This window comes from Diplotaxodon limnothrissa, linkage group LG6 (genome assembly GCF_057381915.1).
Source record: "Diplotaxodon limnothrissa isolate DT_005_m linkage group LG6, D_limnothrissa_male_GT1.1, whole genome shotgun sequence".
Taxonomy (NCBI): domain Eukaryota; kingdom Metazoa; phylum Chordata; class Actinopteri; order Cichliformes; family Cichlidae; genus Diplotaxodon; species Diplotaxodon limnothrissa.
Window position 1 is genome coordinate 30,505,824 of NC_140601.1, and position 16,102 is coordinate 30,521,925.

The 16,102-nt window shown below is 40.2% G+C and overlaps 1 protein-coding gene across 6 annotated transcripts in view; it reads left to right on the top strand.

Annotated features, from left to right (window-relative positions):
* The window catches only part of prkcaa (protein kinase C, alpha, a), a 145,686-nt gene extending 140,819 nt beyond the window's left edge, over positions 1-4,867 (top strand). For all 6 annotated transcript variants that reach the window (XM_085354987.1, XM_085354988.1, XM_085354989.1 and 3 more), the window contains one exon: positions 3,526-4,867. In XM_085354987.1, coding sequence (XP_085211113.1) covers positions 3,526-3,690 — 165 coding nt within the window. In that variant the 3' untranslated portion in view covers positions 3,691-4,867. The remainder of the gene's footprint in view (positions 1-3,525) is intronic.
* Positions 4,868-16,102: the final 11,235 nt, after the last annotated feature.

Genomic DNA, 16,102 nt, shown 5'->3' on the forward strand with positions numbered 1-16,102 from the left:
GGAGCTGATGCAGAGCCAGAGAGATTTGAGACCCCTGGCTGAATGTTAAGCTGACCAGCGGACCGTACTGCTATCGGGGACTGGGCTACAGGAGCTACTGGGGCCTGCTCTACAGGCGGCACTGGAGCTACTGGGGCCTGCTCTACAGGCGGCACTGGAGCTACTGGGGCCTGCGCTACAGGCGGCACTGGAGCTACTGGGGCCTGCGCTACAGGCGGCACTGGAGCTACTGGGGCCTGCGCTACGGGCGGCACTGGGGCCTGCGCTACAGGCGGCACTGGGGCCTGCGCTACAGGCGGCACTGGAGCTACTGGAGACTGAACTGGGGGTGACACTGGAGACTGAACTGGGGGTGACACTGGAGACTGAACTGGGGGTGGCTGCGAGGGAGCTAACTGAACTGAGGGTGGCTGCGAGGGAGCTAACTGAACTGAGGGTGGCTGCGAGGGAGCTAACTGAACTGAGGGTGGCTGCGAGGGAGCTGACTGAGCTGTGAAGGGCTGCGAGGGAGCTGACTGAGCTGTGAAGGGCTGCGAGGGAGCTAACTGAGTTGTGAGGGGCTGCGAGGGAGCTGACTGAACTGGCCTGGGAGGAGAAACACGAGCAGGAAAAGGAGCAGGCTCAGAAAAAACTGTCCGAGAAATGGCAGGCTCAGGGTCGACAAAAATAGCTCTATCAAAAATGAACCCGCCGTCCACTTCATGTTTTGTAGTTTTAGCATTGTCCGGTTTATGGCGGCGGGCGCGCCGCCTCCTTCGAGCAGAGGAAGCTGGCGCGATGGGCGCTGATGGCGCCAACACAGAGGGTGACGTAGTGGTGAGTTCCCCGTCGTCCGCCCCCATCCTTGCCAGAAATGAGGCAGGCGAAAAATAGCCTAAGCGGATCGGAGACGGCGAGCGGCTGGTAGGCTGTGCAGCAGGTGAGAGGTCCTCCTCCGGGATGAGCCAGGGTTTCCGCCGGAGCTCGTCCTCCCGATAAGCCCGTAACACCTGCTGCCGCTCTTCCTCGCCAAAGTCTATGGCTTCCGTTGTCTCCGTGCGCCACGCCGTGCGGCCAGACCGCGGTGAAGACGCGGAAGCCGGCGGGGTGCGGGCGGAAGGTGTGTCTGTGGCGAGCCTCACCGTTCCAACTCTGACCGCTACTGGCTCATGAGACAGCGGGGAAACGGCGCAACGGCACGGCTCTGGTGAAGGTGCACGCCTGCGGACGGAGTTGGAGGGTGGAGACGAGAAAGTCGCTGACGAGGGGGTGCAGCGTCTCCCATAACCAGGGGAACACAGATACGCACACCCCTACTTGGCGGGCGAACTCCTCTCGTTCCTCCTCACTGGAACAGTGCAGCCACTTGTCGCATAGAGACTCCACTGTCCGGACGATCCCCCTCCTCTGTGTCGCTGGGTCCGACATGTTCGCGTCGTCCTGGAGGTCCGCGGAGGGGTTGTGAACTGCTGGGTCCATGTTGCGGTCGCGTTCTTCTGTCATGATACGTTGTGTGGCAGGCAGGAGAAGGACCCAAGATGCAGATTCACAGACACGGGGATAAACTCAAAAACACAGCTTTATTGCTGGCCACGAGAAGCAATACAAAATAAACTAAAACTGGGAAAACTAAAGCATGAGATGTACAAGGAACCGAACCACGGGGAGAATAACACACAACATGAGGGAGAACGCGACGCCGAACAGAGGGAGACTCAGACAGAAATACACAGAGGGTAAACGAGGAAAGTGGGCACACACGGGGAACACAGGTGACACTGATAATCATAACGAGACAGGGCGGGGTGAACGGAACATGACATGTACAGGCACAGAGGTTCAGACAGGAGGAGAGAGAGCACGGGGAAACACAGACATAACGGGCTGGGGAAACATGAAACAACCACAAAGGGAGACGAGGGCTCATAAATACATAGAGGGCACACAGGGGGGAGAGAGAGCACGGGGAGAACTTAGACATAATGGGCAGGGGAAACATGGAATAAAACATAAGGAGAGACGAGGGCTCACAGATACACAGAGGGGCACACAGGGGGTAAAAGCCATGAAGGGAAAACACTTAGGGAACAACACAACAGGGCAACTCAGAAAACATGGCCTAAATAAGGAACGAAATACAAAAATACAAGGAACTAAGAATACTGGGCCCACATGGCCCAGGACCATGACATTCATCATTACCTTTAGGGCAAAATTTTAAACCTGTGCTTGGAGATTGAATTGAACAAACCTTGTAGAGACTTGATCATGACAAATAAAATATTGTTTCGTTTCTGTTTCTTTGCCTTTGATACCATGGCATGCTTGTGTTTGGAAGCCACACTCCTGAACAGACAATTACAGTGGAATATGCATAACTATGAATGGCATACACAGAAACATTACTAGAAAACACTGGACACTGTAAAACAGATTTTGTACATTTATTATAAATTTCGTCTGAAGAAAAACAAGCAACTCATGTCATATCGCTGTAATTAAATATACTAAATTTATATACATATTTACACTGCACTTCTAAAAACAGTTTTTATTTTTTCCATTCGATGTGAAGAGCAACAAAATTATATGCACACCCAGGTCTGCATACATGCAAGTTCTTCCTTTGCTGAGGAATTCTCTGAAGCATTTCCGCATCTATCGTATGACGTGATCTTACTGAGTGTCCCCTCAACTCACGAGCATGAACACTTTTGACGGCGCCCATTCTATATTGCACCCCACTCATGAATATAGTAATTAACCCCTCTGTGACCTTGTTGCACCTCGATGATGTTGTCATTCTTGTTGAAGGAATAACTTTCTTCTTCTGTAACATACTTAGCTGAAGCCAAAACAAGGGCTTTGCATTGCAGCAGGTTTTCAGAGTTTTTGGAAATGGAGTGTGGCTTATCCTGGAGGTCCTGACACGATTTCCTCTCGTAGAATCAGTTCACAGTTTGTTTGTTTGAAACTGCGTTGCTGTTTCACAGCTGTGCCGATGTTGGTTCGGTATTCAGATGGGTGCGTTGTGATTCAGGTGAGCAAGATGTGGAGCATGTAATCTACATTGGGGGGGTGTCAGGTGTGAGATCTCGTCCATATCTATGCAGGTCAGAGGCAGAATGAAGAAAGGTTTTGATTAGTCGGCAGGTTAAAGCAGGAGTATTTATAGTTGTTGCCTGTTGCACATTGTCAAAATACCCAGGCTAGTGCAATGTTATTCTGCGATATGAATGGCGAAGACAATAGTAGTGACTAATGATGTTAGACAACGACTATGATGAGTGTGTCCTGTGCTTTGGGCGCATTGGTGCAAAATTACCAAGTAGTTAAAAACAAATCCTGCTGAATGCAGTGGCTGCTGCCTACAAAAAATTGCTGTGTACTTGCCTTTTAAAGAGATGCAGTGTGCACACTCCTGCCTGAGCTTCACAATTTCTTCTCTGCCCTGTAGAGTCGATCTACTTGCACTTTTCAAATCATTTTCCACACCTAACGTCTAAACTACTCCCTCTTCTCTGCTTTCTCTTTGTTTTTTTACAGTGCGGCAAAGGAGCAGAGAACTTTGACAAGTTCTTCACACGCACCCAGCCCCAGCTCACACCGCCAGATGAGCTGGTTATTGCCAACATTGACCAGGCCGAGTTCGCAGGGTTCTCTTTCATCAACCCCCAGTTTGTACACCCGTCGCTCAACAACAGCGAATGAGAAGGATGGGAAAACCTCTGTGAGGAACCTTTCTGCTCATCGCTACCCATTTAAACCAACCACCCACCTAACATCTGACTACCATTCAATCCTAATGTGTTGGTGTTATTCCTAAGCAGGATTCTAGGGCATGCACATTTTGCCAGTATATATTTTGAATTGGAGAGGCTGTATTTGTCTACAATTTAAGAAATGTATTTCTCTGCGTATAAATCTCAATGGATTGAAGTTATATTCTACAGAAATAATTGGCAGGTTGTAAATTGTATCTACTTGGATAATCACAGTATGGATATTATGTGATAATCTGAGAAACACTCGTTAGGCAGTGTAGATGCTATAGCCAAATATGAAGGAGAGGCGGTGCAGGCGTTTAAACAGCACCTTGTTGTTCAATGTTTCCTGTATAATGTTTACAGTTTTTCTCTCCTTTGATTTCATGGTGGTGGTGTAAAATGAAATGTTTTTACAAATTGATTCTAGGCAGTCTCAACTTCCAGTGTGTGTGTGTAGCAAGCCAACTGAAGGATTAACGGTGAGGTTCTAAAACATATGCAGCCTGTAAACTATCAAAGTGTTGCGTCATTTTGGCAACAAGTTCACTTGGCTTTACTGTTATCAGCCACTTTGACCTGATTGTGACAAAAAATAATAGTGTAAGCTCCCAATCCCTTGTCCTTATTAAGCTTCAGCTTGTATACTTTCCTTGTGAATGATTTTGTGGACAGTATGCGGACACACAAGTTTAACAGTGGCAGTCTTATTAACCTACCTTGAAATCAAACCGTTTACAGTTTGTCATAGTCTAACACTTTTTAGAGTTAATCACTGTTTTGTCCCATGCTACACCCACAGAGCCTCACATTGGTCTTAAATGTTGTAACAGAGACTGTAAAGAAATTTTCAGTTGCTGAACACATGACATTTTGTATCAGTGTGCATTAACCATAAAATGTTTTATTGAATATGGTGTCATCAGCTTAAAAGCTGATAAAACACTGAAGTTCGATACAGAAATTTGATATCAAATTTGAAATCCTTTCCCGTTGCGTTGCTGTAATGAGAACAAACTTGTCTTGCATTTGGAGCCATTATTAGTTAAATCAGTTTTTGTTTTGGGGGTTTTGTTTTTACTGTTTTTACAGATTTGATCTCACTCTCATACCGTATTTTTCCATTATAGCAGAATAATATTTTAATGTACTTAAAACTGGTGTGTATCTCATCTGTAAATAATTGCAAGTTCTTTAAAAAGAAAAGAAAGTATAGCAAGTTACAGTTTTATACCAACACCTGAATGTGCTTTTATTACATCAGTTAGATAAGCCAATATTTGTATGTTAAAAGCCCAGTACAGATCAGCACTGTAACAGTTTCTTTAACAGAGTCCACATTTAGAAAGTTGTGAAACATTTGTTCTACTCTTTGTCTGAATTATATAAAATTCTTCTTTTAAAAAAATAATAATTTTTGAGCGATTTTGACTGCAAATATTGTGTGTTGATTGGATACACGTCTGGCTGTTGACCGTCCCTTCGTATCTGCATGCTGTTGGTAGGCATCATTCATGCACGTGATACATTACGGTAAATGCTGCATGCTAAAAAAGTACGAAACTCCAAAGAATAACAATGTCACAGTAATCAAAATCATGGTTTACAGTAAGTACAGATCCACTTTAATGTTTTTACTGGTTTCTTAAAGAATGGTGACCGTGATTAGCTTAACTACATGCTGGCTAAAAAAAATCCTACTGATAGCACTTCACTCTTAATGGAACAAGTTGTCAAAATGTTAGTAGTAATGTCTCAAACTGCTCCTGCTTGCTCTGATTCTGTATGTGCTGTTTAGTACAAACTGTATTTTTCTTTTTTTTTTCTTTTTTTACAAAAATGCACTATTTCCATCTCAATTCGCCCACACAGCTCCAAACAAACCCACATTCAGCTTGTTTGTAGGTCTTGCCTTGTGAGTGTTAAACAGTCAAAAGATTAGATAGTAAAAACAACGCGCTCCTTTCTCCTCTCTTACACCTTTTCCTTTACCTCAATCGAAAATGTCATGAAGTCAGGAAAAAAGGTTAAGGATAATCTGTAGGGACTTAGAGAAACAACAGTGGTGCTAGGAGAATGTGACCTCCACTAGCAGTTCATCTTAGAGAGACCACATCTGAAGTATGTAGGCTGTATAAATGTGGATCAACCAGTAAAAGGTGTTACTTCATTACCAAGGTTGGATTTGTTCAATCCTACGAGTTTAACATATTGCTGAAATTTCAAAACACATAATTGTATTAGGAGGTTTATGGACAACACAGCAATGATTTGCAAGTGGTCTGCATCCCTTAGCAGCAATGTTGATTGTTAGCTTTCGAGATTTCTTTAGTAAAGGATTCTCTAGTGTATGATATGCCAAAGTAGAAAAGAAAGGAAGCAAGGAGGCACTGAAAAACCTTTCCTTTGCAGTCAGAGAATTCGACCATCTGTTATCGTGGTTGCTGTTTAAATAACTGGTCAAAAGACAATTTCACCAAAAACCAGATTTAAGGTGGGCCGTTACACATCCCTGCAGATTATTATCACTGCTTAACTGAGAAAACTAGTCAGCTGTCTCAGTCATTCAGTGCAGATAGATTGGTGATTGTGAAAACAAGCTACAAGATCAACAGTGATTTGCCAAAAGAATGCAGATCACAGGATTTGAATGCTATCGAATAGACATTTATTATAGCATAAATGTAAATACATCTAGTAATAGCAGATAGACTTAAATTGCTTTTTAAATTCTTTCATGAGACCTAGTCGCTGTCACAGGGCTTAGATCAGTGCTGTCTTCTGTAGAAGCTTGATATACTGCATATATATTGTATAGATATATATATGCACGCGTATACACTCTATGTCCCCGTGCTCCTTTTGCCTTTACCTAAGAGAATTTGGAACACAGAGTCCAGATCTTTGGTGAGTTTTGGCTTAGACACTCTGATAATTGGTAGATCAGTGGGGGGACCACACGCTCTCTAGTGTCTCATGAATGTTTATTATAATCTTAATGTTGTGTTGTTGTTGCTTTTTTTCCCTTTTTGGTTGTTTCTTTTTTTTTTTTGCTCTCATTTTTTTGTTGTCAGTTTTATTTCTCTAGCATCTGCACAATTCAGGAATGTTTCAAAGGATATATCTCAGTATCATACTGCAAAGCTTATATCTAACTGACATAGATAGGATGGATATTGTTTGAATGTAATTGAACATAATATTTTGTCAGTATTTTTGTCCGATCTCTCCTAGTTTGTTTCCCATCTTATACGGACATTTGCATGTGCCAAACCTGGAAAACACCGGAATTTGAAAATTGCAGCGTCGCACTAGCTGCGGTCACCAAAACAACTTTGTTTGGCAGCTTCTAAAGGCATACGCTGCTGTACAGTCAGTTGGCCACATTACAGTAGCATGCTAACACGAGTATACAGTGCACATTGTGTCAGTACACTTAACAATGCCAGTCGGTTTGATAATCAACTTATCCTGCACGTTGTTCCCTTTGGGCAGAACATTTCATTTGGTAGAGCATTTGATATTCACAGTGAATTTCAGAGAAATGAGAGAAAATATTCCTTGTACATACTCAGAGTTTGCTCAGCAGCAGTCTTGCCCTTGTCTAAACCTAACTTGCACCTCTGTATGTGACAAGTGCTGACTTAATAGCCTAGCTTCATCCCTTTAATAGAATCTCTGTTGACTTGCTGTGTTTTCAAAATGTCAAGTCACAGTCGGTGTGGGCATAAAGATTATTCCTCCCTTGTGTGCCTTTCCCAGCTTGTACACCTATACTGTACATATTCTTTTTACTCTTTGTCTACCGTGTTCTAACCTGAAGTCTCTTTTCCATTTTTACTTCATATCACAACTCAGCGTCTCAGATCTTAATGTTAAATGTGTTTTCAAACTAGGTAATTAATAAAAATAATAATAATAATTCACACGAATGTAATTTTAAAGTTTTTTTTTGTCACTGTCACAATAACCTTTAACTGTCTAAAGATTTTAAACTGGATTCATTCTTGCGTGTCTCCTACCTTTACCTCCCTGTGCCTATTTATGACTGTACAACATGGCGAATTAATTAATATTCTGTTTCAAAAATATCAAAAGATTACGCTTGTTGATGGATGAGTGAAGAATGAACAGGTGATGAATTGGGTTAAGCCGAAATGAATGACAGGAGAGATGATAATTGCTCGTTTTGAAGAACAACCCCCGTGCCTCATCATATTGAACCGTCCCTCCTTTGTCCTCTCTGAATCAATCTGTAGTTCCTTCCTCAGTGCCTGGGCCATGTAAATCCATTCCTCATTGATAGTGTCCCCCACCTTTTAGATCCTAGGGTAGTGGTTATTGTCTCACTTTGTGAGTCTGCACGTGTCATCAAGACTAAATGTGGTCCTGGGGACACCTACTCTAGTGGGAACTGCCACAAAAGCAGGTGAACACAGTAACATCACAACTTTACAGGTGTGTAGTTGGGATCAAACGCAGTTGTGGTCTAAACCATAAGTTCCCAAAAAAAGATTAGAAGTAGGGGGGCAAGAGGCCCAGTGGCCCTGTCTGTTATCACGCCCCTATCAGTCTTTTGTATTGTATATGTATTTGTAAATCACCATACGAAGAGTCATATTTGGTGTATAAACTCACTACTTTCCTCTATGGGGCTAGTCCTACAACTCCTTGGTGCTGCAGCTGGTTTGATCCCATCACAAGTTGGTCTCTAGTTTCTAGTTCACGCAATTCACTCAACAGACACGACATCAGCCCAAGACTTTTCAGTTCTCTCTGGGTTTGACTAATGCACCGCAGGAAAGAAATTAGCCAAAAGTATTTGTTCTTTTACATTTTTTACATGTCCTCAACTTTTTTAAATTTAGTTAGGGTTAGGTTTAAAGCTATGGTCATACAGCTGTTTCAAGATTTTATTTTAATTTATAGATTTTAATTAGTACTTCTGTCAGTCCTTTTCTGTGGATGAATCTGGTATGACGTCTTCTTTGTAGTTAGTCATCACTCTGCTGTTTCCTGCTCGATTTGAATTAAGAGAGTTTTAAGTAAACTATCCTCTTGGCCAATCAGAGCATAAGATCATGTGCAAGAATGCCTTATATCTTAATCCACAGTGTAACCAGTTCTCCCACTTTCCTCTGTTCAGTTATAATCTCTGCACCCCTGTCCTGTACATAAATGACTTAAATTAGATATCTACATAGACTGTAAAAGAAAGAACATATTGTATTTTGCAAATGGTGTATGTTTGTTATTTTTTTTCCCTTGTCAGCCTGAAACCTTTAAAATGAGTCTGAGCTACTTACCTTGTAATTGATTGTGTCATTTGTACCTAATGTATGATAATGCAAATAAAAAAAGAAAAATGAGGTCCATACTTACACAAGTGAATGTTTTTGTTACTGGCTTCTTTCAGACTTTGCATGAACTGTGTATTATTTCAAAATGCATTGTATTGTTGGGGTTTAGTTTATGTTTCTCCTCAGATGGAACACAAGCATGTTGGTCTATTTTGAGCAATGTGTCATTGGTGTCACATGATGTGTCTCTCTCTCTCTCACACACACACACACACACACACACACACACACACACACACACACACACACACACGCATGCACGCACAAAATTGATACTGACCAATTTAGACAAAGTTTGAACTGAGTGTTGTTAGTGAGTCTGTGGCTTAATTTTATTTTTATATTTCCATCTTCTTTGTGTGTGTGTGTGTGAGTTTGTGTGTGTCAACTTCTGCAATGAAAAGCTGTGATTAATTTAATTAATTCTATGTGCTTTATTTGGCCGTTAAGTTGGCAAATATATATATATTTATATATATTAAATATATATTAAATACATATATATATATATATATATATATATATATATATATATATATATATATATATATATATATACACATACACATAAATACACATATACATATATATATATATATATATATATATATATACATATACACATAAATACACACACACATATACATATATATATATATATACACATACACATAAATACACACACACATATACATATATATATATATATACATATACATATATATATATACACACATATACATATATATATACATATATATAAACACCCAGCACGCCCCTGCAGGCGGTTTATCCTTCAAGCTCGGGTCCTCTACCAGAGGCCTGGGAGCTTGAGGGTCCTGCGCAGTATCTTAGCATTAGATGTTGGACTGATTATATATATATATATACATATATATATATATACATATATATAATCAGTCCAACATCTAATGTGCTGCAATACATATTTCTGAATTTTTACCTGCATTCATCCATTTAGCTTGAAATGTATTAGGATGATTTTATTCTGCACAGATGGAGGACATGTGAATTTAATGAGCTGAAGTCCGGATGAAGGAAGAGGGTTGTTATTGATGGAAGACCTAGTGTGGTAGTCACTGCTGTCACGAGTAATCAGTGTTGACTTAGACTGAAGAGCATTACAGACGTGCCACAGCTGAGGGACACCGCACGATCTTTAGATGTGGTGCAGATTAGGTTTTTGGTGCACCTGGGGCTTTACTTTTCTACCAGAAAGGGATTAATGTAGAGCCCATTAGCATGTTTGAGCACTACGCTGACATTTCAGAAGCATAGCATGATTGCCACCTAATCAAATACCTGTCAGAATATCAGATTTTTGTTTTCATGAAACACACCAGCATCCATAGTGCTTACTGTTATAGATTGTGATGTCATATTTGTTGTTTCTCACACACTAGCATATTTTCTCTTTGACATGACAGTATAAGCTTGACATGCCTCTTTAGTGTAGTCTAAACAAAATGTAACATTTGACATGTACCTTGTGCCAATTTAAAGAAAGTAGCAAAACAAAAGACAGTACCATCTCAGTGGTCATTGTGAGCTAATCTTATTAGTCTTAGAAAGAAACAAAGACAAGTGAAAACAGGTTGCAAGCATTTCTTACTGCTGCCTCCATTATAGTATTGATCCCCAAACAGTTTTCCACTAATTTCTTTCAACCTTGACCAAGACAGAGGAGAATCTGTTATCTTGTTAGTCGCAAAACTTGAGCTCATATTATTCTCAACCCACTTGATAGCTTTCATCCATCTTACTGAAATTTTCTTAAATGAGAGCCCATAATTACTATAGCTCGTTGCTGGCAGGCAGCCAATGTCCTAAGTGGTGGCTTAGAGTAATAAGAAGAGGCTTGCCAGGATTTTACAACAAACTGAGCCTGGTTTTATTCAGTTTTCAATCCTTGCTCTATAGCTCTTGAATCTCATTGTTGAGCCCGTCACACTGCAAATTTGACCTAAATATGACAATGTGAGTCTGAAAGGGAATTATTTCCTTTTCTTTAATATGACTTAAAGTCTATTAAATGAATCAAAATTGTATTTATTTATTCTGTTCTGGGTTGTAATAGAGAAAAGGACGATATTGTTTGGGTATACAGGGTTTTGAGACGATGCTTAGCTGCCATCTGATTAGAAAAAGTCCTGCAGTATGTTTAGTGTTGGACCCAGCTGGTGTGTGAACTTTTGTTATGTTTCAGTCTATTGGTTTCTCTCATTCTCTATTTTACACACACACACACACACACACACACACACACACACACACACACACACACACACACACACACACAGAATAATCATCAGAATAACTTAAGCTGTTGTGAAAGTTCTAGAGCTACTGTAAATGATATACTGTCATAGTTTTTATGAGAATTGCTCTAGCCTTAAGTAGAGCAGATACATTACTATTACTGCCTGATACACATTTGTATCTTTGTGATTAATGACTAAGAAAGAGTGCATTACTGAAGCTGACTGATTTATGTTTGCTTTACATACATAAAAAATGAAGAATGAATGAAAAAGGACGATGCTGAGCATTTCTGAATTTAGATTCTGTTTGAAAGCAGAAAAAAAAAGATTATGCACTGTAATGATGAGACAAGTGAGATGGCCTTATTAAACAAGAAGAAATGGAAAATAGAAAGAGAAGGGGCCTGTCTGGCTTCCAGTAGAGCCAGAGAGTGGTTATGTACAAAGCCGAGTCAGAGCACAGCTGATGACAGCTCATTGTTCACTCCTGTGATCAGTTGTGATTGTTAGTCATCTGGAAGTGATTAGCATGCTTGTATATGACTCTATGAATATCCATGTATAGAAGTGCTAAATTCATTCTTAAAAGAACCCAACAGATTAGTGCTTCGCTACACTATCACATTAAAAATTATTACTGAATAAGCTTCATGAGTACATTGAATAAGTTTCATACTTTTTGAATTCTTTTTTCATCGATTTAAGCAATCACACAAAGCTCCTAATCTCATGTGGAAACACGTGCACAGACTATACAGTGCATCTGTTTCAAGTGCAAGTAGAAACAGAGGTTACATGGATGAATGGAAATGAAAAAGAATTAAAGCCTGTTGAAGGCTCTTTTTTAAGACACAACATGCACAATTTTAAAAAATGTTTGCGTCTTAATGGAAAAGTGAAGGTCAGATATGGGAAAACAACGAGGACACACAAATGTTCCCACTCACTCTCACTCATCTAGTCATTTAGTTCTGAGTACAGCTATTAAAAGCTGGTAGCAAGCTATGCTGAAGGAATATAATTTTGAACTTTGCCTGGTGGTTTGATGAACATGATGGCCATTACAAGCATTGGATATAAACTCAGTTACCCATATGGATGATGTTGTACAGATGTTTTAGTATTCTTCATCAAAATCAAGCAAACATATACACCAAAATATAAATTCTGGTAATATCCTTTGGAAGAGTTTTTTTATATTGTGCAAAAATATAACAAAGTTGGTAAGTTAATATTGTATTGTAAAGACCCTACAGAGAAGTCCCAACAATCAAACGACCCCCTATGAGCAAGCATTTTGGCGAGAGTGGGAAGGAAAAACTCCCGTTTAACAGGAAAAAACCTCCAGTGGGACCAGATTCATCTGCCAGCACTGGTTTGGGTTGACAGGAGGACAAAAGAGGTGCTGTGGATGAGGGTCAGAGATGAATAATAACTCATAATTTAATAATTAAATACAGAGTATTGCACCCTTGATCTCTGGCTCTCTTCCACAGCTTGTCTTTTATCCTGTCTTCCTTGTCTCTCCCAGCCGGTCGCTGCAGATGGCTGCCCTTCCCTGAGCCTGGTTCTGCCGCTCATAGGGGGTTATATGATTGTTGGGTTTTTCTCTGTATGTATTATTGTAAGGTCTACCTTGCAGTATAAAGCGCCTTGAGGCGACTGTTTTTGTGATTTGGCGCTGTATAAATAAAATTGAATTGAATTGAACTAATTTGAACTGAACCCTTATCATTGTTGTAAGTGACTTGTTGGGTGATCCAGAGAGAGCATTCTTCACACGAGGTACAAGCTGTTTGGGGCTTATCCAGATAAAAAAAAAAAAAGAAGTCTTTTTCAAGAAATGGCCAAGGCGGCAGCAGAATTTGCAACAAATATAACTTAACAGGCTTATAGAGATAGTTTCAGCGGTCAAAGGGGGTTAGATTGATTATAAGGTAGACCACAGAGTCACAAAGATCCTTGCAAAACAGGTCACTTTTTAAATTTTATTTTATGCATAACATTGTGGTAAATCCTATAGCAGAGCTTGATTTTTGTGCTGCTGCTTCATATCAAAACAATATCTGCTGAAATCTTATCGCTGCATGTGGTTTGAACTACAAATTCACTGATCCATATCACGTCACTTCACCTCCCTCCCTCCCGTTCACCTGAAGAGAGGTGGAGTGAGGAGTTGGGGTGCCACGTGCCTCACTCCACGCGGGCAGAAGGTATTGCTGTTTTGGATAGTAGTGGTGCGCGAGCGACGCAGCTGCGGGTCAGGTTCAGTTAACGGGCTTATTTCCAGCCAAAGCCGAGATAACGCGGAGCGACTGAACAGGAAGACAAGAGAGAAGATAACAGAACACCAGGAGAAAGGCGTTTCATCGACGAGTCTTCTTCGCGAAGGTAAATTATTTTTAGCCAACTTTTCCTTGAGTGTCCACTGTAAGCAAGTCGTTACAGAGAATATTTCGAGGAGGAGAAAGCAAAAAAACAAAAAACAACAACAACAAAAAACCACGGAGTACTTTTCCTGTTGTTGTTTTCTCCCCCATGCTACTAATGTTTTTGCTTAGCTCCAATCAGACTGAGACTTGTTTGAAATATTAACATGTAAAACACATGTTTTCTCTTTGTCTCCATAATTACTGTTGAAGCCTTTACTAAGCTTTGTATGTGACTATCCTTTACTCACATCTGCATGTGAAGACTGGAGTTGCTTTTCTCTGACACATGTTAGCGATATTCAAAAGGATTTGTTGCACGTTGATTAAAACAAAAACTTAGAAGATAAATGTACGCCTTAAGTGGCAGTCGAAGAGAAGCCGATACCTCCCTTATGCCGACTCAAAGTCTGTTCGGTTATTACACCCTTTCAATTGTGTCACAATGCCGCTAATCGACACGTGAAGTGCTGTAACTTGCAGGAAAACTAAAGTATCACATGTGTGACAAAGAATATCGCTCTTAGATTTTTTAGGATTAGAGGGATGGAAACGAATTAAAAAATAGAGTCGTTGAGACTTTTAGGCAAAACCCACGGCTTTAAAACGGAAAACAAGACACATGCAGTATTTACTGTGCGCATTCCAGAGCCTAGGGCGTGTATTAAAAGGACAGTTGAGGTATTCTTGTTTAGCATCAGGTTTGGTTAAGTTTATCACTGATTCAATACGAGAACGTGTGTGAGTGGTTCAGTACCGCGGACAGCGGTTTAAGCCGGAGCCAAAGATTAACTGGTATCAGTAGCCTAACAAACAGCTGGCTGATTGCACTACAAACAACAGTCTCTCTGGCTAAATGACATAATGATTTGTTGAAAACTCCGATCGAGATTGAATATAAGGCTAATATATTTGCTTTATGTCATCTGACATCTAATAATTACTTGATTTGTTGCTTCCATTAATATGATGGTGGCCATTCAGAATGATTATGTGTTATAGTTATGAGGTTTAAAATAGTAGATAGTTTTGTGGTGTTGTGATGGAAAATGATTCTGTAAGATCTGATACATGTGTACATTATAATCTGACCTAATACAAATCATGATTATTCTATAGTAAAGTAATACTAAACTAATCCTTGGCATTTGTATAATTTAAGATTTAAATAGGCAGCTTGTGTCATTGGGTCAGTGTGTCAACCAAACAAACATTGTTAAAACACTCATTCAGTATGGGGATTATTTCTCAACAGTTTCAGACGCATACAGGCTGCATTGTGGATACTTGTGCATTTGCCAGATGAGAAAGTACTTGTTGCATTGAGGTACATGTAGGTAGTTTACAGTCTATTATTATCTGGACATAACGGTTCAGGCTGTGACTCAAAGACAGAAAATGTGACTTCATGCACTTTCAATTGGGTCTATTAGATTTGCAGAATTAGCCCCTCACATTTTGTAGAGCTTTTAATTTTTCTCCGCTGTAAAAGCCTCTTTAGCCACATAGCTCTTAAAGAAGCTCAAAGATGTATCTAGAGGTTTGGTATTTAATTGAAAGTCAGTCGACCTAAATCTTGGGGTTTTTGTTAAGCACTGATTTTTACTGATCTCATCATTAAACTTCTGCAGGCACTGTTTTCTTTCTGTGCCCATGTCATAAATGCCATAAATTAAATACATGTTTAAACTCTGGCTGGCAGTTTTTATGTTTATCATGGCAGCCTTGTAAAAACATTATTATGGGCCACGTTTCAAACATGATAGGATCAGAGACTGTGCTACACAGGGTTATACAGCCCTGTCCCTGTGTCTTGCCATTAAAATAATCAATTCTTTTCTTTTCCCCATCCTTATTTCTTTGTTGTTTACACATAACCAATGCTCACAGTTGTCACTCATGACAAAAGCAAAATGTAGCTCCTTTTTGATAAATGTGAACAATTTCCATGTTCCCCTGTTATCTCTGTGGCAGAAAACATTGCAATCACCTAACACTGACAAAAAATATAAATAACATATCATTAGTAAATAGATCGGTGTAGGTTTAATCCATGATTTAATGAGCATATCTATTCATAAAAGAAACCCACGTACAATATGTCTTTTGTCAGAATTGCAGGATTTATTAAATTAATTCTCTATTCCCAGTGTGGGCACAAAGCACGAGCAATTAAACAAAGTGCATTAAATAAGTGTTCCCCATTGCATCAGTTACTGTCCTGGTAGCAAATCACTTGGGTCAGCGATCGGCCACCCTCTAAAAAGCACCCCGATGGGAATATCCCC